The sequence below is a fragment of the Lepidochelys kempii genome, chromosome 3 (genome assembly GCF_965140265.1).
Source record: "Lepidochelys kempii isolate rLepKem1 chromosome 3, rLepKem1.hap2, whole genome shotgun sequence".
NCBI lineage: Eukaryota > Metazoa > Chordata > Testudines > Cheloniidae > Lepidochelys > Lepidochelys kempii.
Genome location: NC_133258.1, coordinates 186,476,582 through 186,501,873, shown reverse-complemented (window position 1 = coordinate 186,501,873; position 25,292 = coordinate 186,476,582). Strand labels below are relative to the sequence as shown.

Below are 25,292 nucleotides of genomic sequence, written 5' to 3'. Positions count from 1 at the left end.
CATAGAGTGGGGAATAAAAGACTATAGTAAAATAAATGCTTTAACCACACTTTCCACTGACATCTTCAAATATGTAATCTAACTTTTATTCATATTTCTAAAATAACAGGTAATCCACAACTGTGACGTTCCCCTCTGGTTTTATCCAGACCGGTGATCTGCTAGGTCACTCCAATCCTTGACTCTGGAACTCAGCCTTACCCTGCTCTGCTGTGAGAACCCCCACTCATGGGCTGTTCACGCATAGCCTCTAGCATGTAAGCTGCTCCTTGGATTGTGCAACCAAATGACACTAGCCAATATCTCCAGTCCCAGATACAACCTTAGGAACCCCTGTCTTGCAGTGTCCAGTTATGCCCACTGGACGCTGCAAGCTTATACGACTTTGTCATTTTGACAAAGAAATTGATATGAACTAGGCTTGTTATCCCAAGAGGAGTCTCTGGCACACTTCAAATCAAATGCACTGCTTCAGGTAGAATAAACAAACAGATTTATTAACTACAAAGATAAATATTAAGTGATTATAAATGAAAGCATAACAAGTCAGGTTTGATCAAATGAAATAAAAGAAAAACGCATTCTAAGCTGATCTTAACACTTTCAGTGCCCTTACAAACTTAGATTCTTCTCATCACAGGCTGGCTGGTTGCTCTTCAGCCAGGTTCTCCCCTTTGATCAGCACTTCAGTCGTTTGGTGTGGTGTCTGTAGATGTAGGTGGAAGAGAGAGAGAGAGTATGGCAAATGTCTCTCCCTTTTATCGTGTTCTTTCTTCCCTCTTGGCTTTGCCCTCCCCCTTTCAGAGTCAGATGAGCATTTCCTCATCGCAGTTCCAAACTGACCAAAGGAGGGGTGTGACTCCCTCAAGAGTCCAACAGATTAGTCTGTTGCTGTCTAGGCCAGAGTCCTTTGTTCCTGTGAGGCTGGGCTTGGTTTGTCCCATAGGCTGGCCTTACCATGAGGCAAACTGAGGCGGTCGCCTCAGGTGGCAAACTGTGGGGGGGCACCACTAGGACCCAGAGTGTAGAAAATTGTGTCTGCCGCTGGTGCATATGTATTCTTTCTGCTCTAGATGCACAGAAATGGTGGAGTGCTGTGCTGGAGGAAGGAGGGCACAAGAGGTGTAACAGGCAGGCAGGAGAAAAGGTGAGGGAATAACAGAAAGCAGCAGGAGCTGCAGGGAGAGAAAGGAGGAGGAGCCTCTTATGTACCTCTCTAGCGCCCCCAGGAGCCTGGACTGATTAACACCAGCTTCTCAGGGAGCTTCCTGTTTCCTGCTGCTTCCCTGAACCCACTTGAGGAGAACAGGCAGTCAACTGAAGTAGTAGGAGCCAATTAGGCCCTTAAGACGCTGATATCTTCCCTCACGCAGGCCTTGCTACCAGCCTGCTTATTTGTCCCCTTCCACTGAGTGGTGAGAGCCACTATAGCTCGCACAGAACAGCAGTCATGAGTGAAAGAAGAAAATGCCCCTCTGGGGCAGCATTCAGAAAAAGAAAGAAATCAAAGGAAGCTTTTCTATTTAAGCAGGAAGGAGCTCTCCTGAGATACATAGACACAAATGTTCACGGTGAGCCTTCCAGCCCCAGTGAGGATGTGAGTGGTGAGGAGATGCCTGATCTTCCAGTTTTTCAGAGTGTAGGTGACCTGGCAGCTACTGCAGCATCCATATCTCCATCTCAAATGAATGTAACCATGCACATTCCTGAAGAAAAGTGTAGATCAGAGAAGAGTGTGGTGGAGGCACAAGAAACAGCTGCTGCTGAGTGTAGTTCCTTAAGTCTAGATGATCCAGGACTGTGGACCCACTTGAGCAATAGCCTGAGGGACTTCCTTGTACTGCATGGGCCACAGCAAGTGAAAAACTTCATGTTCCCCAAAGACAATGAAAATAGAAGTTTCCATCCAACACATTATTGGTGTGAAATCCCAATGGTGACAAAGTGGAGAGGCCATGGCTTATGTACTCAAAAACCCAGAATGCTGCATACTGTTTTTGTTGCAAACTCTTCCAGTCTAATGTTCCAGCCACATTGGGTTCTACAGGAACAAAGGACTGGAAAAATCTGGCTAGAAATCTGGCATGCCATGAGAAGGCAGCAAATCACCAGAGAGACCATAGGTGGAAAGAGCTTGAGATGAGACTAAGGTTAAAGGCCACCATAGATGATCAGCATCAAGAGAAAATTGCATCTGTGTCTCTTTACTGGCAAAATGTTCTGAAAAGGCTCATTACCATCGTGAGAATGCTTGCTACCCAAAACCTAGCACTGCATGACACTTCAGATCAGCTGTATGTGCCAAACAATGGAAACTTCCTTAGAATTGTGGAGCTGATGGCTGAGTTTGATGTTGTACTCCAGGAGCATCTAAGAAGAGTCACCACTCAAGAAATGCACACACACCACTACCTTGAAAAAACAATTCAAAATGAGATCATACAGTTACTGGCAACAAAAGTCAAACAGAAGATTGTGGCAGTTCTGAAGTCAGCAAGATATTACTCTGTTAATCTGAACTGCACACCTTGACATCAGCCATACGGAACAAATTACTTTAATGGTGTGTTTTGTAACAACAGAACCTAACGAAAATGTCCCTGCAATGGTGACTGTCAGAGAGCATTTTCTAAAATTTATTGACATTGATGGTACTGCGGGAGCTGGTATGACAAATGTGCTTCTTAAAAAGATGGAAGATACGGGAATTGTGATAGCTGACATGAGAGGTCAGGGATACAATAATGGTGCCATCATGAGAGGAAAGAACAGAGGAGTGCAGACACGGATCCTAGAGTTAAACCCTCGAGCTTTTTTTGTCCCATGCGGTTCTCATTCATTGAACTTGGTGGTCAGTGATGCAGCATCAGCTTCTAGTGAGGCTGCTGAATTTTTTAATGTAATTCAAAGCATCTATGTATTTTTCTCTGCATCAACTCATTGATGGCAAATTTTGAAGCAACATCTAGGAACATCCTCTCTGACACAGAAACCACTGAGTGCCACACGATGGGAAAGTCGAGTGGAGGCGATAAAGCCTATCAAACACCAAATTGGGAAGACAGATGATGCCATAGTTGCCATTATGGAGGATAATGCTATGACAGGAACTGTTCGTGGGAGAACAGTGGCAGAGGGAAATGGAATCACCAGAAACATAGATTACTTCAAATTTCTGTGTGGCTTAGTGTTATGGCATGACATACTCTTTGAAATAAATGTTGTAAGCAAGAGATATATCTGGAGCAATGGAATAACTGGACAAAGCAAAGTCATACCTACAGACTTACCAGTTAGATGAGGGATTTCAAAATGTTCTGAAGAGTGCACAGAAGTTGGCAGAGAAACTACACACTGAAGCTATTTTCCCACCCATTCAAGAATACAAGAGTCACCGAAGAAGAAGACATTTTGATTACGAGGCATGGTATAATCCCATAAGAGACCCCAAACAACAATTCAAAGTTGAATTCTTTAACCAGGTGCTAGATTGTGCAATATAATCAGTTGAAGAACATTTCATGCAGCTCAAGGAACACAGCAGTATATTTGGGATGTTGTATGATATTCCAAAACTCCTCACTATACCTGAAGAAGACCTACACCAACAATGCAGGGCACTAGAGACAGTGTTGACACATGATGACATGCACAATATTGATGCGAGTGATTTAGGTGATGAGCTGAAAACCCTTTCAAGATACATTTCAGCAAGATCAACTCCAAAGGGTGTTCTGGAATACATGTGCGCAAATAAGATGACCACCCTCTTTCCAAATGCTTTTGTTGTTCTGCACATACTTCTAACACTTCCTGTAACAGTTGCCAGTGGAGAACGCAGCTTCTCCAAGCTGAAGTTAATAAAAACACATCTACGCTCCACAATGACACAGGAGAAGCTGATCGGCCTTGCAACCATCTCAATAGAGCATGAGCTGGCCCAGACTGTGGAACTTCAGGAATCAGTTCAAATCTTTGCAGCCAAGAAGGCACGGAAAGCACCGCTTTGATTATTCAAACAGATAAAAATGCCAGTGTTTACTATGCAGACAAGAAAAGTTACATTTGCTGTTAAGGCATTTGAAAGTTAAGTGTTACTTAAAATTTTTGAACAGGGCATTTTAAGTTGTTTGTTCTCCTTTATTGGGGTAGGCATCAGAGCAGTACCATGAGAGAAGTAGAACAGGAAGAAGGCAGAATTGAGACATTTAAAAGTTTTGGCCCAAGCAAGAGGGTATGGGGGCATCATTTGAGCTCCCCGCCTCAGGTACCAAAATGTTGTGGGCCAGCCCTGCCCATACATGCCCTGATGAGGTGTGAACTGCCTCTCAGCTCTTGGAGAGTTTTTGCCTGAGCTTATTTTAAACCATGAGAATACATTTTCATCCTCATAACTATATACATGAAATTATAACCTATAACATTACTATAACAATTACTGTAACAATTACTATAACATCACTATAACAACAATCCTCAGTACATCATGAGCCTTCCGAAGACACCCAACATGACAAACTTTGCATTGGATACCACACAATCATTTTATAAAGATGAACATGGGGGTGTAGGGTGTTCTCCCAAGGTACAGAGCGTCACACCAACACGCTTACTCAGCCCTTTCAAATACTTCTTCAAATTGTCAAGGGTCTGGATCCTGCTGTCCTTTAAAGCCCCACTAAAGTCAGTGGAAACTTCGAGACTACAGGACTATGGTATGGACCTATTATCTCTATTTTTAAAAGATATTATTGTTATTAATATAAAAGGGGAAATAATGTTTCTTGGGATATTGTGGAGGTGTATTTCAGTGAATGTATAGCACCGTCTACAGGCTGGTACAGGGTACATACTCTGCCAGTGTTCCTCAATCCCACACTGAAATGTTTTTGTTGTTCTCTGTTTAGGCTTTTCCAGAGCAGGGACTTTCTGAGATAGTTTTGTGATACAGATAACATTTTCCTTAAGTGCTAGGTTAAGCCAAACTGTTTTTTTTTATTTTTGACTTAATCTAGGTTTGAATCCAGATCTCCTGAGATGAAAGACTTACACATTCAAAATTCATTGACCCCCCTGCTTTTATCACATCTGTATCCTATATATTATTATTTTGCATCCATCAGATTACTGGGAAGACTTTTTTTGAGGCAAGGATGAAATTGTTTTCTCCTAATGTCTATGCTGCTGGATATCAGCACTGGCTAGTACATTTCCAAAGCACTGTGTAGGGTGTTAGCCACATGAATCTAATTGACATGAGTCCAATCCAGCAGTCATGCAGTTAAAACCTATGCAACACTTTGAACTTTTGTTTCTAGGAGCTTTATATATACTTTGAGGAAAAGAAACGGCTTTTATCAAATGATAGCTTGTTAAATTGCCAGTTTCATGACGATATGTGCCAAATGCCCTTAAAAACTTGATTTGAACATACATTTCTTATACCACACTTTGTTGCTACTGCTATGCTGTAATTATCAATAAACTGTATGAACTGCAAATCCTGAATTTTTAGAGGGAGCCTCACTCACCTGTAATCACAGAAACTTGACCACTGCAACCTTGCTCCCCTCAAGTCTGTTCAAAGTGCTGCTGCTAAAATCATCTTCCGGGCTCATCACTTGGACTATACCATTCCCCTATTTGAGTCCTCCCACTGTCTCTCCCTTCAGCTCTGCATCAACCACAAGTTTTCTAGATAGGAGTTTCAAAAGCACCTCAGTGACTTTGGAGAACAAGTTCCATTGACTTTCAGTGGGACTTGTGCTCCTAAATCCTTTGGGCCCTTTTGATAATCCCCCCTTTACTTTACCTTTAAGGCCCTTTACAACTTAGCTCTGCTTTACTCATCTGATCTAGTAATGCATTGCTACATCAACCCCTGCCTTCATTCCAATGTTCCAGGCCTTTACCACCCACCAGTCAGCTTCATCCATAAACACCTCTGTGCTTTTTCCCATGTGCCTCTTATGAATGATAAAATCCATATAAACTTCTCCCTTATCCTCCTTCAAATCCCCCTGTAAGACTCACCTCTGTCGTGATGCCTTCTGATCATGGCTGGCAGGTGCTAAGCTGTGAGCATCCTTCTTCACTTTCCTTCCCTTTCTCACGTCCTAACTCTTACTGACTTCTCCATTTCTCACCCTATTAAAGTATTAAAGTACCCCAATTAAACATATTAAAACACAAAACAAAACCACCAACAAAATGTCACTCTGCCAGTTCTTCACCATATACATTGACTTTGTAACATTATATCCCCAAACCCTACGCTCTTCTGTTCTAAATATGTTCTTTATACTGAGCTCATCACCACATTATCTGAGCACCTTCCAGTTGTGCATTAAGCAATGTGATTATATATCTGTCCTATGTGTGCAGTGGAATGTTTTGTCTGGGAATTTTTATATTTATATATAAAAATACATCTACACACCTTCCTTTGGGTTTGTGTTAGAGAAAGCAAGGTCAAAGAAAGGCACCTTGCACTTAAAGCTGAGAATGGTGAGGTGTGTGATGAACCTTAGTTCCTGTGGGAGTACATTCCATGGTCTTGGACTGGCCCCCGAGAAAGCCCCCTATCCTCCATCTCTTTTATCTTTGTACAGCAAAAGCCCTCACTGCACTTATATCTTTGTACAGCACTCTTCACAACTGGACTCCAGTCACAATTAGGGCCTTTGAGTCTTTATCGTAATACAAACATTTACAACTACTACTAATAATAATAGTGCTCTTCTGGCAGGCTATCCAGCTGGAGGTCTGATATGTTGTTTCACTTTCTTCTTGTTTACTGATTCATGATTGTTTTTTACCCAATTCACCCATGCTTTTTCAAATTCAAAATGGATTGGCTGTAAGGAAAACTACTCAATACTTGAAGAGTCTTAAACTGGATTAAGTTTTCAAAAGTGAACTAATTTATTTTGTTTAAATATACTTTTGCTTGTTTCACCCAAATCATTTTCCAAAAAGAATTGCACAATGCCCTGTGAAAACAAGGGATGGACATTGTAATAATTCTTAAACACATTTTACATTAGAAAAAGTCTTATGAGAAGATTTGAATACATCTGTCTTTTTAGGATTTTTTTTTTAACACTCTAAAAGCTTGGCCCCAATCCTGCAAATACTTAAACTCGTGCTTAACTCTACACATGAGTAGTCCCAGTGGAACACCTCAGGTGCATAAAGTTAAGTATATGTACAAGCACTTATCTACAAACAAAAGTTGTACCATTTTAACTACCCCAGTATATTGAAAGCAGTACAATCCCCTAGAGTTGAAAAAATTATACCAATGTAAAGGTGCTTTAGATTGGTGCACTATTCCTGTATTGGAAGGGGAATAAGCTGTACCAGGGAGTATAAGGCACTTTTATCTCAGTTTAACTGCATCCACACTAGGGACTGTATGAATATACGTATTTGGTTTAAAAAATAATAATAATAGCCCTAAAGAAATAGTTATACCAGTATTAAACTGTGTTTGTGGGATAGAGGCCCTTGTCCCTATTTCAATTCTATAAAATATAATGTGATATAAAGCCCCATCCTGCAAGGCTCTGAACACCTCTTGTAATGTACTGAACACGCTCGAGCCCCATTAAATTCAGGCATAGTGCATATTAGTGTACATGTAGCCCCAGTGAGTTCACTGATGTAGCCCCAATGAGTTCAATGAGTTCACAGTAGTAAGCTCTATCCCTGGTATAAGAGTCTGCAAAGTCAGGCCCTAGATTTCCTAGTTATATTTCATGATATTGAATGCCTGCACTGATGAAGCTGTGAATGCAGGGAAGGGTTTATTTTTTCTTATTTCTAAATGTTCCTGTTACTTGCTTTCATCTATACCAACTCCGTCATACATAAATAGCAATGTCCACTGACACATAGAACGCTGCTTGTCACCACCCTGTGGTTTCACCTTAAGCTTGAGCATGAAACATGCAGCGTTAGGACTCAGATGTGTTGAAAGGCTACACCTTCTGTGATAGCAAAAATTATAGTAATGGTTGCAAGGCATCTCATTCTCTCTCTCTCTCATCTCATCTCTATCAAGCATTCTTACAACTACAATACCCACCTGTGGAAGTGAAGAAACAGATTGATAGAGCCAGAAGAGTTCCCAGAAGTCACCTACTACAGGACAGGCCTAACAAAGAAAATAACAGAACGCCACTAGCCGTCACCTTCAGCCCCCAACTAAAACCCCTCCAATGCATTATTAAGGATCCACAACCTATCCTGAAGGATGACCCAACACTCTCACAAATCTTGGGAAACAGGCCAGTCCTTGCCTACAGACAGCCCCCCAACCTGAAGCAAATACTCACCAGCAACCACATACCACACAATAGAACCACTAACCCAGGAACCTATCCTTGCAACAAAGCCCGTTGGCAACTGTGCCCACATATCTATTCAGGGGACACCATCACAGGGCCTAATAACATCAGCCACACTATCAGAGGCTCGTTCACCTGCACATCCACCAATGTGATATATGCCATCATGTGCCAGCAATGCCCCTCTGCCATGTGCATTGGTCAAACTGGACAGTCTCTACGTAAAAGAATAAATGGATGATTTAACTGGGAATTGGTCCTGCTTTGAGCAGGGGGTTGGACTAGATGACCTTCTGGGGTCCCTACCAACCCTGATATTCTATGATTCTATGATTCTATGACACAAATCAGATGTTAAGAATTACAACATTCATAAACCAGTCGGAGAACACTTCAATCTCTCTGGTCACACGATTACAGACATGAAAGTTGCGATATTACAACAAAAAAAACTTCAGAACCAGACTCCAGCGAGAGACTGTTGAATTGGAATTCATTTGCAAATTGGATACAATTAACTTAGGCTTGAATAGAGATTGGGAGTGGCTAAGTCATTATGCAAGGTAACCTATTTCCCCTTGTTTTTTCCTACCCTCCTCCCCCTCAGACGTTCTTGTTAAACCCTGGATTTGTGCTGGAAATGGCCCAACTTGATTATCATACACATTGTAAGGAGAGTGATCACTTTAGATAAGCTATTACCAGCAGGAGAGTGGGGTGGGGGGGAGAGAAAACCTTTTGTAGTGGTAAACACCCATTTTTTCATGCTTTGTGTGTATAAAAAGATCTTCTGTACTTTCCACAGTATGCATCCGATGAAGTGAGCTGTAGCTCACGAAAGCTGATGCTCAAATAAATTGGTTAGTCACTAAGGTGCCACAAGTACTCCTTTTCTTTTTGCAAATACAGACTAACACGGCTGTTACTCTGAAACCTCTCATTCTAATGTTGTCTCCATTCACAGCTATCCAAAAAATCTCCTTTCCATGTTTGGCCTCAACCCAATGGTGTATTTTAAAAAACAAGGCTGAGGAAAATCTCTTCATCTCTTTTTTCTTATTTGTTCAGAAATGCAAATATAATTTTTCCATTAATTTGGACCCCAATGTTGCAGTGGGTTCAGCCTGGATGGATCCTCATGGTTGGGCAGTTCCCTTGAAGTCAGTTACAAAGATCCACCCATGCTGAACTCATGGCAGGATCAGGTCCAAGCCCAGAAAACCTCACATAGTAGTCCCATTGGCCTCAGTGGGTGGTTAAGGTATTCACACAGGAAACAAAAATTGCCATGATCCATCAAGTCCAATACCATGTCTCTGACAGTGGTCAACATCAGATGCTTCAAAGGAGAGTACAAGCAACTTTAGACAAATGTAGTTTAATCTGCTCCCCACATTATGTGGGCCCGGATTATTGCGGATGATACTAAACTGGGAGAAGTGGTTGATACGCTGGAGGGCAGGGATAGGATACAGAGGGACCTAGACAAATTGGAGGATTGGGCCAAAAGAAATCTGATGAGGTTCAATAAGGATAAGTGCAGGGTCCTGCACTTAGGACGGAAGAACCAAATGCACAGCTACAGACTAGGGACCGAATGGCTAGGCAGCAGTTCTGCGGAAAAGGACCTAGGGGTGACAGTGGATGAGAAGCTGGATATGAGTCAGCAGTGTGCCCTTGTTGCCAAGAAGGCCAATGGCATTTTGGGATGTATAAGTAGGGGCATTGCCAGCAGATCGAGGGACGTGATCGTCCCCCTCTATTCGACATTGGTGAGGCCTCATCTGGAGTACTGTGTCCAGTTTTGGGCCCCACACTACAAGAAGGATATGGATAAATTGGAGAGAGTCCAGCGAAGGGCAACAAAAATTATTAGGGGTCTGGAACACATGACTTATGAGGAGAGGCTGAGGGAACTGGGATTGTTTAGCCTGCAGAAGAGAAGAATGAGGGGGGATTTGATAGCTGCTTTCAACTACCTGAGAGGTAGTTCCAGAGAGGATGGTTCTAGACTATTCTCAGTGGTGGAAGAGGACAGGACAAGGAGTAATGGTCTCAAGTTACAGTGGGGGAGGTTTAGGTTGGATATTAGGAAAAACTTTTTCACTAGGAGGGTGGTGAAACACTGGAATGCGTTGCCTAGGGAGGTGGTGGAATCTCCTTCCTTAGAAGTTTTTAAGGTCAGGCTTGACAAAGCCTTGGCTGGGATGATTTAATTGGGGATGGGTCCTGCTTTTGAGCAGGGGGTTGGACTAGATGACCTCCTGAGGTCCCTTCCAACCCTGATATTCTATGATTCTATGTCTCTTCCTAATCCCTAATAATTAGACTTTATCTTAAACCCTGAATTATAAGGTTTACTACATCTTCCAAAATGCACATTAGCATTCACTATAGCAATGCTGGTTGTTACTGTTAGCCATATCAATATCGAATCCGGTGTTAAATCTTGCTGAGTTTTTTTACCTCAACAGCATCCTGTGGTAATGAGTTCCACAGTTCAATTATACATTGTGTGAAAAAAAAAGTATCTTGACTGGTTTGAATTTGCCACCTCCCAGTTCATTAAACACCCTCTTGTTCTTGTGTTCTGAGACAGAAAGAATGGAAACTCCTGATCTACCTTCTCTAGACCATTCATATTGTTATATACTTTTATCATGTTCCCTTTGATTCATCTCCTTTCTAAAGTAAATAACCTTAAACTTTTCGGCCTTCATATGAGTTTTCCCAAGCCCTTCATCATTCTCATCACACTATTCTTCATTCCCTCTAATTCTGCATTTTTTTTCTGTTAACTAGGATAACCAGTACAGCACACCCTATTCCAGATGAGGCTGCACCATTTATTTATATAATGGCATTATAATGTTTTCCGTATTAATCTCCATCCTAGACACAATGCACCCTGTGTCCTTTTGACCACAGCAGCTAATGCAGATGTGCCTGACTTCCAATGACAAACTCTCTGGGGCAAGGACCTGCCTTTTATAGCCCCCAATTCCGGCAAGCACTTACATTTGTGAGGAACTTTACACACAGTGGTCTGACTCCTGAAAGCACTCCGGCACATGCTCAACTTGAACAGCACGAGCAGTCCCACTGCAACCAAATTGACCCACTGAGTGCTGAAGTCTCTGGCTCTTCACATTTTGCCTGGAAGGGGACAGCCCGCCCCCCGCAGCTACCGAAATAACGACGCGTTCACATTATTCTCGCTTAGCCTCGGAACAGCCCAGTGCAGTCTGGTGCAAGGGGCGGCGGGGCAGCGGCTGGGGTTTCTTAACGAAGGTGACACGCTCCCCTGTGGGTGGCACCGCTGGGCACGGGGAGATCGCTCCCTAACCGCCTGGCTGTCTCTCCTCCCCCGCAGCGTGCGCCCTAGCCGAAGGGGTTAACTCACTGAGCACGGGGCCGGGAGGGGGCGTTCAATAGACACCACCGGAGCGGGCCCTTGTCACTGAATGCCAGGCCGGCGGGGGGAGCAGGAGCGCCAGGCAGCCTTGCGAGCGCTACCCCGGCGGCGCGCGGAGAGGACGGGCTGGGAGCCGAGCGCGGGGCCAACCTGCTGCGGGAACTCGCTCTCCTCCCCGGCGGCGCTTGCCAGGCTAGCCCAGGTACTAGGTGCCCTCAGAGGAGCCCTGCTCTGCGCTCAGGTAAGGCGCCGCCTGAGCAGCCCACGCGGGAGACGAGGAGCTGGGGGCGCACTGCGAACGGCTCGCCGGGGGCTGGTGGGGTGAGTGCGTGCGTGGGGCACAGTCCTGCGGGGGCTGCTGGTGAGTTGCTCTGTGGGCGCCAGAGGCCGGGCAGACCGGGAGAGGGGATGGGATCACTGGGCTCAGGGCAGAACACGACTCTCGCGGGTTCGGGGCGCTGGGTTTCCCCGCTCCCCCTCTTCCGTGCGCAGGGGATGGGGGACTGCTTCAGTCTACCTGCTTTGCTTGGAAGCTGTCCGACGTTGGCAACGTTAATCAGAGCATGGGGGGAAGGTTGAGCAGAGAACTTTTCTGAGTTAATTGAAATACGAAGTAACCCGAACTGAAGTTGACTACATGGGTTTATTTTTAAAAACCTTCTGAGAATGGAATACATAGGAACTTCCCACGCTTAGTTTATAAACTGGTTCTGCCAGGGGCTTGGGGAAAAGTTGAATCCTGCCAGATTTTGGGCCCAGGCACATGGCACAACAGTGTCACCAACGCTGGATCCGGCACCTGGATCCTGCCGGATCTCCCATTTTTTGACCCAAATCTGAACACCCAGAGAACATGTTTAGTTGCTCCTAGCTACCTTAAAAACCCTGATCCTGTTGCACCCCAGTGCAGCAGCACCACAAAAGCATTTTTGTGGCCACAATATGTTGGTAAACATAAATGAATTCCTTGCAATGAAGGGTCAAATACAGTTGGATGGTAATAGTGTGACTGGGAAGTTCATGGCCAAAACTCAGCCAGATTTAGTCACTGGATACATGTTTTTGCAGCACTGTTGCACTATGATACACTGGGATCCGGATGATCGTGGTGGACTAACAGAAACTGCATACATTTAGATGGTAAATTGGGGGGAGTAGGCAGCCAGCAGTTAGCCAGATCCAGCAGAGTACACATGCCAAATTAGAGTTGTTGGTAGCTTCCTTGTACCTGCATGAGTGAAGGTCCAGATTGTTTTGGTGGAATAATGGAAGGTGGTACAGTTTCTGGGTTTGTGGAAAAATTGGGCAAGACCCCGCAGCATCCAGATTTCAGAGCAGAGTTTTTGTGGGATTGTTGCATTAGGATACATCAGGTCTGGATTTTTAAGTTGCAGTCAGAGCAGCTAAACCTGTTATCTGTTTAGATGATGCAGTTTGGGGGACTAGGGCCAAAAATTGTCAGGATGCAGGTTCTAGGTATGTCATTTTGCAGTGCTGTTTCATCAGGGTCTGAGATTTTTTGGTGCGGTAGATAGGGCTACACTTAGTCTCTATTTTGATAATACAATATGGGGGTTGTTTACAAAAACTGGCAGGATCCAGGTAAATCCCATTTTTATCTTTTTTCCCTGGTTCTTTTACCTGTTAGATCTCTCACACAGATATTTCTGGTGGGACATGAAGTCATTTGAAAATTAATTTTAAAACCAAATCAGATAATTGCAAGAATGTTGGTACTTGGGCTATGTTATTTTAGAGAACAGATGCTTGAGTGTGATGCAGTGTTAATTGTTACATTATTTTAATGTCTGTTACTTCAGCTGGGGAAAGATAAAACTGACTAAGACATTGCTAAATCTCAGCCACTTCCTCATAATCTAACAAGGGCTCCATCTTGCCTTCCTTATTCTTCAGTGGAAGTCTTACCCTAGTAAGGAGTGTGGGATATACCCCCATAGCTGGTTATTCTTAGCTTTTTAACAGTAAAAGGTGCTAAACATTGGGTTTCTTTATTTCTTTCTTTCAAGATTCATGATGTTGACAATTATGTTCTTGGCTGCTTTCACTCTTACTACAATAAATTCACAGGAAACTGAAGAAACTATAACATACACGGTAAGATTTAATAGACTTTGAGATATTTATTGCTTAGCAGGGATTCTTTTCTAAATAACCCTTAGAGAAACCATAGTTCTTTGCCAATATAGAATGTTCAGTTCAAAGTTCTTTGACTTTGTATTTTAATTTTAGACTAAGGTGCTTCTCGAGTGAAACCAAGTTTCAGACTTTGAACTTGTTGGTGATACCTTCTGTTTTGAAAGGTTTATTTAGGTACTGAATTAGATGAATTGAACAAAATTATAAGATGAGGCTTTTTCCCTACCTTTCAGAAAGATTTGAACCCTCCGGAAGCATTTTTGTTTTGTTTTATGGATGCAAAAAATAGACTGGAAAATCATAAATGTACAAAGTAAATGTTATCCATAACAGAAAAGGGTATGACATATTGTTATATGCAACTCCAAGTTCTGTGACATAAGATGCCCAAGCATCTTCAAAATTACAGAAATACTGTATATGACTTATTTAAAACAAATGTATTACATTAATTATAAATATATGAAACATATATGTCAGCTACTAGTCAAAATGTGTTGCTCCATTTCTTCTAGGAGATTTCAAGGTGTTTTAACAAAATATAAGTACTTTGTAACTGTAGTCTTAAAATTTAATGCTGTGTGTAAATTATGACATTTTCTAGCTGGTAAATCATCAGTGTCAAGAATAGTTTTGAACAATTATTTGTGTGGCTATGACCAGCTGCTAATAAAATATTGGAAATATGTTCTACTCACACCCTAAAATGGATGTGATAAGAATAGAGGGGCAGGGCTGTCTTCTTTATGTAAGTTACTTTTTCATCTATGTTTGCTCATTTACTTTTGTAATGAATATCACTGGCAGAGTAATGTTTACATTGGCTTGGATCATGAAAAAAAAAAAAATTTTCATATTTGACCCCTATTACAAACACAGGCCCTGATCCTGAAACTTGTTTTATGTAGGTGGACTGCTGTTCCTGCACAGAGCCCCACTGAAATCAGTGGGATTCCACACAAGCAAAGAAGGTTGTCCTTGTGGGACAAATTGTAGGATTTTGGCCAAAGAGCCTGATATCATGCAATTGTTCCTCACATAAGTAGTCTTACTGAAGTCAGGGGACTGCTCACTTGAGTAAGTGCTGCAGAATCAGTCTATATGTTATAATTACTTATGTTACAGCAAAAAGCAATTTATAAAATGTGTTAACATAGGGCCTTAAAAGTGAGATTATGCCTAGTACACAGGCTTATTTTCCATTTTTTATTGTGTATTCCCTAAAAAAAAAAATCTAGCATTCTTCCAATAAACTTGCCTAGTTTCGTTTAGACCTACCATAACATTTTCAAAAGCCTCTAAGTGATGTAGGCTGCTAAGTGCTATTTTCCAAAGTGGCTTTAGAACTTAGAAGCCCAAACCTCATAGAATATCAGTGGAACTTAGGCTTTAAGTGCCTAACTCACTTTTAAAAACAGGATTTAGTTGCTTTTGAAAATTGTACCCCTATTACACTATTATTTATGATACATGTACTATATGCATTTAGGGCCAAATCTTGGTTCCACTGAAGTCAATGGCAAAATTCCCATTGACTTTGATGGGAGCGGATTTGGCTCATTAGTATTAAGTACACATTACTTCTGTTGTGCATTAGCAGGAATTGGGTGATTCAGTAAATACATGAATTTGCTTGTTTTCCTTTGGGCTTGGGTTTTCATAGCTACAGTAACTTTTGTGGTGTCAACTCAGCATGCAGTCATTCCTTTAGAGAGCTAGAATTATATTACAATTAGCTGTCCTCTTACCCCCTCCTAACACTAGAGGCTTTTCCCTCCAGCTCACTGCTACATTTGGCAGATCATTGATGTCACCTGTGAATAAACAAAATGTTGTTGTTTCTACTGCTGATTCAATCTCTATTAGTAACAAGTTTCTCAGAACAACTTCAGCATAATACATTGAGCAATATGGATATCAACACTCTGGGTCAAATTTATCCCTGATGTAGCTCCACTAAAGCCAAGGCGATACAGCAAGAACTAATTTGGCTCACTGTGACTAGCTGATTTATTGAGTCAACTCCTTTTCTGCAACACTATGAGAAATAATATATCAAGCAGGACAGACAACACGTACTATATCTTAGTTTATCTATTGATGTTTTACGTCTGTATTCTTGTGCACTTCAACAGCACTATGGTGCTCAGTCAGTTTCCACTAATTGTCATTTGAGATGATAATTAAGCCTCTCAAAAATTAGATCTTGTGTTCTAGAAAATGAATACTTTGGGGCAGAAGGAAGGTGAAGATGCCTTCTAAAAAGTCTGGAACCTTATCCCTCAAACTCTTTCTCACATTTGTAGTCCATACTGATGTGAATAGATACATGGATTTCATGTTTTGTCTCATTTGAACCCTGCAAAGTCTTACTCACATGAGTAGTCCCAGTGTTGCAACTCACAATTTTATCATGAGTCTCACAATACCTGCTGTTTTTCCTAAAGCCCAAGCTCCTGGATTCATATGATTATGTGAGAATCTCAACTTTCTTCTTTAAAAAAAGAAAGTAAGTTTCTAGCCCTCCTGGCTGTAGAGAAAAGCTTAAGAATATAAACCTTAATGGCTTAAAATCAAGAAGGCAAATAAAAAAGAGTCCACAATTTATTATTTTTTAAAATCTCATGATTTGGGGCATGACTCATTATTTTTAAGATGGCAATACTCTAGTGACATTGACATCCACAGGACTACTCATGTGAATAAGGCTTGGCAGCATCAAGGTCTTGAACTGGAGTGTCATCTACACCAGTGCTTTTCAAGCTATCCGATATAGGGAACCAGCAATTTTTGTTTCCAATGTGCGCACAGACTGGCAGCCGATGGCTTGCAGACCAGCACCAGTCCACGGACCACCACTTTGAGTAGCACTGATCTACACTTTATGAGTCAAAGAACTTAAGGTCTGGTCCTGTGAGATCTTGAGAGCCTTCTGCAATTATTGACTTCCCTGGGAACAGAGGATGCTCATCTCTCTGGAGGCACTGAGCACCTTAAAAGATCAGGCCCTAAATTTGTCAATTTAGAATAGACATTAGGCCAACATTTAGGAAAGGATTATTCATTTCCTGTTATAAACTACTTCTTAGTTTTGTTACACAGTAGTACTGCACTGAGATCTATTTTCCTGATATTATGAAAAATATATAACCACGCTGGTTATTGTTTGTTCAGAACACAATTTTCCATAGCAACAACAAATGCATGAAGTATTTAAAAATATTAGTTCATCAGTCATTTTTCTGCATCTCTTTTCTACATAGCAATGTACAGATGGCTATGAATGGGATCCTGTCAGGCAGCGGTGCAAAGGTATAGTAAATCTTTATAAGTGAAAGACTTACTAATGGTATTTTTAGTCCTTTCTCTTGAGTTATCTTCTACATCCGTGTTTTGATGTTTTGGACAATACACGTGTACTTGCATGCCTTGTTACATTACTTGTGTTAATGTCTGTTAAGGTCCCATTTTAAAATATGACTTGTGTTGTTGCTAACCACAGATATTGATGAATGTGAAATTGTCCCAGATGCATGCAAAGGTGGGATGAAATGTGTTAACCACTATGGAGGATACCTCTGTCTACCTAGAACAGCTCAAATTATTGTAAATAATGGACGAGAAGACACAGCTGCTGAATCCACTGGTGGACGAAACAATGTCATTCGACGGACCCCTGCTGATCCTCATCGACCACCTCCAAATCCAACTCACCAAATACAGTGTGCAACTGGGTATGAGCAAAGCGAGCAAAATGTATGCCAAGGTAAGCAACTGCCTTCTGTTAAGCTTTACAATCATGTTCAAAGTGAATGACAGAAAATCATACGTATGCAGAATGACAGCAGGGGAGTTTTGTCCTTGCCAGCAATTCCATTGCTGCATCCTAGTATAGTACACATATATAAATGACAAATTTTAAAGAACATCCTAAGGAAATATATTTCACTGTCATAGCTCAAGGTAACAATATTTGTGATTTTCTGCAGCTTTACCAACTCTGGTCCTGCTTCTGCTCCCACTGATGTGAATGAGCAGAATCAGTCCTACTGTTTATACATCTTCATGTAAAACTTAGATAAGCAAATTCAGTTGTATTAAGCATTTGGGGTTACATTAAATGTGTCTGAGATACACTGCATTGAAGAAGGTAGGAAACATAGTACCTGAAAAAGTAAGGGGTATTCCAGTTTCAGAGATAACCTTAAACTATATATTTTCTCTAATTAAAATTTGAATGCATGAAAGATTAATTGCACTATGAACTTTACCTTAGACTCAAACTATAATATAGAATGTTTAGATCACATATATTTAGATCACATTTGCATACAGTCTCTATCTGAAAGACTAGGAAACAAACAGCTGAACAACTTGTGCTCTTCCGATTTTAGAGGAGTAGATCAGCTGAGAGTCTGCTAGCTTACTTCCAATATGAAGGTTATCTAGCCTGTGAAACTATGGCAATGAACAAAATCCATATGAGTGCACATACACCATGCACAGTGCCGCAATTCTCAGAGTATTAGCAATGTTAATGTTAATTCAAGAGTCAGACTTGCAACACTATTCTAAACTGAGATGGCTTCTCATTTGTTATTTGTTTAAATAGTTTACTTGAACATCTGTTATTTTTAGAAAGTATACGTTTATGAAAGAAAAGATGTTGGGCTAAATTCTGCCCTTGATTCATAAGCATGGTTTTCAAGCAAGTCAATAGGAAACTTGTGGAGAATTCAAATTGCCCACTGAAACTTGGCCTGTTCATTTTTTCCATCCTCTGGCTTCAAAATCAATGTAATCTTATAAAATAGTAGTAAAGTGGCTATAATCAGGGCAAGCTGTGTTACACAGCTGTAGTTCCTTTCTTCTTAGTATTCATTTATACAGTACCAACATCATTTACTTACTAATAAGCAGAAGCGTAATTATTGTAATGGAAACTGTTTTTAGTTAGTACCATAAATCAGTATTTCAACAATGATGCTTCATCTGCCTGACCAGTGTATTTTATGTCTTTAATTTCAGAATTATGGTACATGGCACTGAACTTAATGTGACATTTGTTAACATTCATTTTGTTGAATTTCAATAAGTTATTTCAATTTAATGGATTATTTAATATATTTTATATATTATAGTGTTCATAAGTAACTCTAAAATGTTTTAAATAGAAGTGTGTTTCCTGCTACATTCTTTTTAGGTTTACAATTATTTAAGGTGCCAGTAGGGAAGTGCTTAATTTTATGTAGTATTAATGCCTTACTGTGTTCTGAGTATTTTGAATTTTGAACTGAATTTATAAAATTCATGGTATAATGAAGGATTAATTTCCTAGGGTTGAACAAAACATTCTAATTTCTTATACCAGCATTTTTTGAGAGGAAGGGTGCTTGTGGTATTAAAGCTTCTTTGGCTTCCAGAAAGCTTTTCAATTAAAGATAAAATCAGTTTTGTAAAGGCTTTGGTTAACTATAACAATAATTAACTAACAGTGGCTAAAATCTTAACTTTGGCTGATCATGTTGGAGAAGCAGAATGTATGAACCAAGGATGAAATCTTAGCTCCTTTAAAGTCAGTGGATGAATGAATGAATGAATGAATGAATGAACGAATGAATGAATCCCAGTTGCAAAATGGTTAATAGTCACTATGTTTGAAAGAAAGGTTAAGAGGTTTTGGAGGATTTAAAGTACACACACAACTTGGATACTTTCATGCATTGCAATGCTGAAAAGATCTTATAAATGATATTGTTGATCACCAGTGGCCGCACTGAAGATTTACTTGTTGTTAAAAGTTCTTATTTCATATGACAATCGCAGGAAGGGGAATCTGACTTCTGTACATACAGGGCTTGTCTACATGGCATAGAAAAGTGCTCTACGGGGCAGGACATTAACTTGAATGCAGTACCTTTTAGATCACACCAGCAGAGTCTACATGGGGAAGTTAGAGAACAACCCATTAGAGCTTTCTACAAAAAGGACCCTTGTAGCGTGCTTTGCCACACGGTGTAGATAAGCCCACAGTCACACTTAAGGATGTTTTATTGTTTAATTAATAAAAAAAATAGTCCAACTCCTTCTAATTGTTTGCAGATGTATGACATTTTCCTTCCAGTCCAACAACACTAAATAATATTTTACAACCAATGTGAAAGTTTGGGGACCTCTGTTTAAAACAATAGCATGCTCTGAGGAGCTGTATTACTGACATCATGTTGGAGTAAGAAGGGCCTTCTGTTTTAATACAAATATCCACTCCCTTTTCAAACATTCCATAGCTATGGTATGATCATCCAAATAACTTCACTTTGGTCTATAATTTTGGAATAAATGAGTATCTAAAGATTAATCACATTTGCATTCAATTTACTTCAATTTTCAACAAATCTTAGTCAACGGATAAAGTTTAAAGATACACAGTGGGCCCAGATTCTGTTTCTACTGACATGAAAGGCAAAAGTTTCATTGACTTCAAGCTCTTCCTACAATAATGCTGCGACTAATGTGACTTGCAAAAAAGAGAAATTTAGCTATTCATCTGTAATATTTCAGTCATTTTTGTTATTTAAAAGAAAAGACATGAAAATTATTAAGATATTTCACTTTGATTAGTATCTACTGTCCATATATGGTATAGTAAGTACTTCTCAGGTGGTTTTTGCAACATACAATCTACCATATTTATCCAAAAACCAAATCTCTATTCATAATGCATCCTACATCAGATACATAATACAAAATTGAAAAATAGTGTGATATGAAAGATTATATACTTATATGATAGGAAAGATTAGTCTTTTGCCTTAAGTCATATATTGCAAAGCAAAGATCTTTATATAAAATGCTTACAGTAAAATTAGGTGTCTGATTTAAATTCAAAAACTCAGAAAATTCAGTTTAAAAATAATCAGTTAGGTTTAAAATATGCCCTTAATTTGCTCCATTTTGTCTGATTCATACAGACAACTTCCACTGACAAAACTGAGTTCACATTACTTCTAAAACAGCTCTCCGTGTTGCATTCAAATTGTTACTGAATTCCTGAGCTAAGTAGACAAACCTTTATTTAGCATGCTGACTGGTTTCTAAACTGCTCAGCTCTTCTAACACTGGTAAATGTGAGGGTTAGTGGGAGAACATCACCCAAAGAGGGAAGAAGCAGCAAGATTACTGAACAGAAATAGCAGAGGAAATAAATTTTTAAATAAACTTTGAGTTAACTAACGGCCACCGACATTTATTTATGATATGGGGGGAGAAACACATTAAAGTTTTCCCATTGATGTCAATGGGAGTTTTGCCATTAACTTTAGTGAGGCCAGGATTTCACCTCTACTGTATACAAGGAGTATACATATTTTACTTTTACTATATTGTTCAGATCACTGAGGACCTGATCTCATTGAATTCAATGGCAAAACTCCCAATGACTTTGATGGTGCAGGATCTGGCCTATACATAACTACTAGCTTTGGCTGGAATGGCGCGATGATCAAAATGTACCTTAACGCACAAATACACTGCTATGTTTGAGAAGGAAAAAATACATTTTGTACCATCCTATCATGAAAGCTCCACAAGCAGCTCAGTAAACAAACTATTATTTTGCTCTCCAACCTGCCTGTAACCTTTGGTATTATGTACAAAATGTGTTTTTGTAGTAGTGTGGAACAAGCCCCGATTATATGAAAGAGTACCGTGTGTGTCCGAAATACTTATATTTCATCACTAAAAGTATCCTCTATAGCATGCAAGTATTTTATGTGTTCCGTCATTATTTGCAGCCTAGTATACAATTGGTCTTGTAAAAGGTGCATTTGAGTTTGTGCATTTTGATTTTTTCTAAAATGATACAGTTAGCTTCTATTTTCTGTATAGCCTCTTTTTGTGTTTTTTCTGGTAACAGCCTACATAATTATCTACCACATTCAATCCAGGATTTTACCTAGAGAAGTAGAATTAGTGCTAATTAATGTCACAATCCCTGGGCCAATTTGTTTGTTGTTTTTTTCCACACAGATATTAGTTTACATTATGGACATTAATTACACATTATGGTCTTGACTCAGCAAAGCACTTAACCAGTTGCTTAGCTTTGGCTTCAGTGGAACTTAAGCATGTGTTTACTGAATTAGGGTCTATGTTAAGACACCTTTGTGATGCTTTGGTGTTCAAGCCAGACCAGTAAGGGGTTGTGTCACTGCCTGTGCTACTGTGGCTTACAACCCTAACACCAACAGCCAGCATATAAACATGCAGGTCACACCCTGGCTTCCACCGCCCAGTTACTCTTTGCAGGGTGACCCCAACGCCCACATAGTCCCAATTTTCCCCATACCGTCTGCCCTGTAGTGTCCAGCCCTCTTGCTGAACACTTATGGATGTTATTAGGTTCGCTGCTTCTTTAAAGAGACAGTGCCCAGCAGCTTATTTCCTTAACTGGAGTTAACAAACACTCCATTTTAATCAAAGTATTGGATTGTTTTCTAGTAAAAGTAAAACAAGTTTATTAAACAAAAAGTCATTGGTTTAAGTGATACCAAGTATAAGGAATAAAGGTAGAAAGGGTTACAAGCAAACAAAAATAAAAATATGCTTCTAAGTCTCTAAAACCTAATTTGACAAACTAGAGTCTCTTTTTTCAAAGTGTTTCTCACCAAGTGTCTTCTCCAGAATCTCTGGCCAGGACCCTTCCCAGAGCTCAAAGTGGTCAGTCTCTTGTCTTCTCAGGTGAAGGGGTTCTGTCCCCCTCTCTCTATAGTAGTAAATCTTCAAAATGTATTCTTCTGAAGGGTATCCCCAGATAAAGTTCTGTTTCCCTCCTGATTGTAGACACCATGTTGTCTGGTGTAGACTCTATGCTGGTTCCTCCCCTTCTGGTGCTTTTTCCAATGCAAATGATTTCTTCCTGCAACCTTCAATACAAATGAGTATCATATAGACTTTGGTCATACCTGGTTTGAGGTGTTGGCCTCTTTCTTCTGTCTGGGGAAAAACAGTTTATCAACGTCCCTGACACTCCTGGTTTAAACACACACATTTTAGTCACATGTTTCCAACACCACTATAAAGTTCTTTGTGGGTTTGCCATACATACGTGACACAAGAATATTAATGATCAATGAGTTACTAGTTTTCTAATGGTATATTACATGCCACTTTTGAGGTAAATATCATGACAACAGTGTGCCAGCTGGCAATGCGGTGGATCTAGGAGTCATAAACTTCTTGTTCCCCTTAGCCCATCCTCTGGGGTCGGGTCATCCTGCAAGCATCTTGCCATCTTTGTCCGTCCAAGACAGCCCTAAGGTCCATCCATTGCTTCCTAGGCTTTCTTCAGGGTCTCTTTCCTGCCAACATCTCCTTCCATGCTGTCTTCACCAGGCCCTCTTTATTCATCCTCAGTATGTGTCTGAACCAGCGAAATCACACTTCCTGGATTTTGTCAGTCACGGAATGACTTTGACTATCCTAATGCTTTCATTTCAAAATCTGTCTTTGTGTAACTTGCATTGTGTGAAGATATCTTGAACACCTGTAGGCCATCTCTCTACCAGCCATGCTTTTACACCATACAGCATGGTGGGGTGCACCATAGTATTATACGGTTGGGCTTTCAGTCGCAGTGTCATACACAACACCTGAGGTGTTATTCAGCACTATTCCAGCACTCCCCAGTCTGGACTGTCTCACATTCAAGCTCACTATCTTCCATAAACCAGCCACCAGAGTACTTGAACAGATCAGTTTGGTGTAGACATGCTCCATTAATCTCTACATCCAGTTTCCCTGCAGCACTTCTGCTGACCCACATTACCTCACTCTTAGTCTTGTTCATCCCATGCCTGTTTAGCTGGCCATACCACTGGTATAATTTTTCCTATATTAAGAAGCCATTTATGAAATATTTTATTATTTATTAAAGGGGCACTATCAAGCAGTTAACATTTGACCATTGTTACATGAATAAAGCATTCATACTGACCTCTTAATTGGAAAAGTTGACAACCTTAACTGTAATGCTGTTGTTGTTCTAGTAAGAGTTATTACACTTTTCTGCTGACATCAGAAAAAGACTATACTTGCTCACTTACATGGTGAAAAGGTAATAAAAATTGTTGTAATACCCTTTTATTGACATCAGTGAACAGGAATGGCCTTTTAATGACAGTAGTGATCTAGCATTTCTAAAGCATGTTCAAAGCATCTTTGGAGAATCCTCCTCTCTTTGCTGTGAAATTAATATACCATCATGGTATAATCTTCTATGCTCCAGCAAGGAACTACAATAACTTCTTCATAGAGCCAAAACAAATATTTTTATTTGGTTAACTTCAAATGGTTCCTTTTTGCCGCCATTTCTATAAAAGCTCTACATGAGGAACTCCCAATTGACTAAAGTGAGTTACAGCTGAAGGAGGGCTTGCAGATTTAGACCACTGATTATTTTGAAATACTAAACAAATCATACTTTTTCATATTTATAGATACAGGGTAACATTTTCAAAAGTGCTTAAGATACTTAAGATACTAAATCCCATTTTCAGAAGTGACTTGAATGCATGGAAGCCTAAGTCTCACTGGAAGCCAAAATCATGTCAGTATGGGCCAATCTTCCAGCTGTAATTGGCCTGTCACAACAGCCTCTTGTAAGGATTACTTCTGCTAAGGGCAGGAATAATCTTGCAAGAAATGAGGTAACTTGAGAAATGGGGCCAAGAGGCCCATATTTTAAAAAGAACTGACTATGGTCAAGCTCAGTTCTAAAGTCCTTCCAACCAACAAAGACCTTTTTTGGTAAAGAAAAAAACTTTTTAGAAAAAAGGCCTGGTTATTGATTTTAGAGACACAGTACAAAGTAAAGTCCCTTCATAAGTGCCTTCAGTTCCTCAAACTGCTTATTCAGTCAAATTCATGATTAAAAATAAGCAAAACAAAAGTACAAGAATTCGTAGCAATCCATTAGGGAGAGGAAAAGTAGTTTTCCCCTAGCAGCAGATTTCCTAAGAGGCTGTGTGCCTTCATTATATGTGACAGTGGAAAATCAGATGTATGGAAAACCTGCAAATCAGGAACTGTGCAGACCTGAGAGAATCCACAGAAGGGTGCAACATTTTTGCCCCACTTGGACAAATCTTCCCCCTTCCCACCAAGTACACATACATGACATAGGTGGCCTGAATTTGGGGCAGCAATATACAGCCCACACATAGGATGAATAGTCATGAAGTTATTGTTGTCAAGAAGAGCTTAAGTGGCTGTCGTATAGTCACTCTGAGATCATCTATTATATATTTTCTTTCCCTATTAACCAGAAAATCATTGCTTTGGAAAGAAAACAAAGAAAAATATTTGCCATA

General features: G+C 40.3%; 2 protein-coding genes across 5 annotated transcripts in view; both read left to right on the top strand.

Annotated features, from left to right (window-relative positions):
• Positions 1 to 8,817: 8,817 nt before the first annotated feature.
• LOC140908219 (uncharacterized) overlaps positions 8,818 to 25,292 on the top strand; it is a 63,025-nt gene continuing 46,550 nt past the window's right edge. Inside the window, exon 1 of the mRNA XM_073335173.1 lies at positions 8,818 to 8,914. The gene's annotated coding sequence lies outside the window, so the exon portion shown is untranslated. The remainder of the gene's footprint in view (positions 8,915 to 25,292) is intronic.
• Positions 11,681 to 25,292, top strand: part of EFEMP1 (EGF containing fibulin extracellular matrix protein 1) — a 96,677-nt gene continuing 83,065 nt past the window's right edge. The window contains exons 1-4 of one of the 4 annotated variants that reach the window (XM_073339337.1): positions 11,681 to 12,087; positions 13,794 to 13,881; positions 17,187 to 17,235; positions 17,426 to 17,689. In XM_073339337.1, coding sequence (XP_073195438.1) covers positions 11,816 to 12,087; positions 13,794 to 13,881; positions 17,187 to 17,235; positions 17,426 to 17,689 — 673 coding nt within the window. In that variant the 5' untranslated portion in view covers positions 11,681 to 11,815. Of the gene's footprint in view, positions 12,128 to 13,793; positions 13,882 to 17,186; positions 17,236 to 17,425; positions 17,690 to 25,292 lie in introns of all 4 variants that reach the window. The other 3 variants (XM_073339336.1, XM_073339338.1, XM_073339339.1) reach the window with 3 other exon arrangements.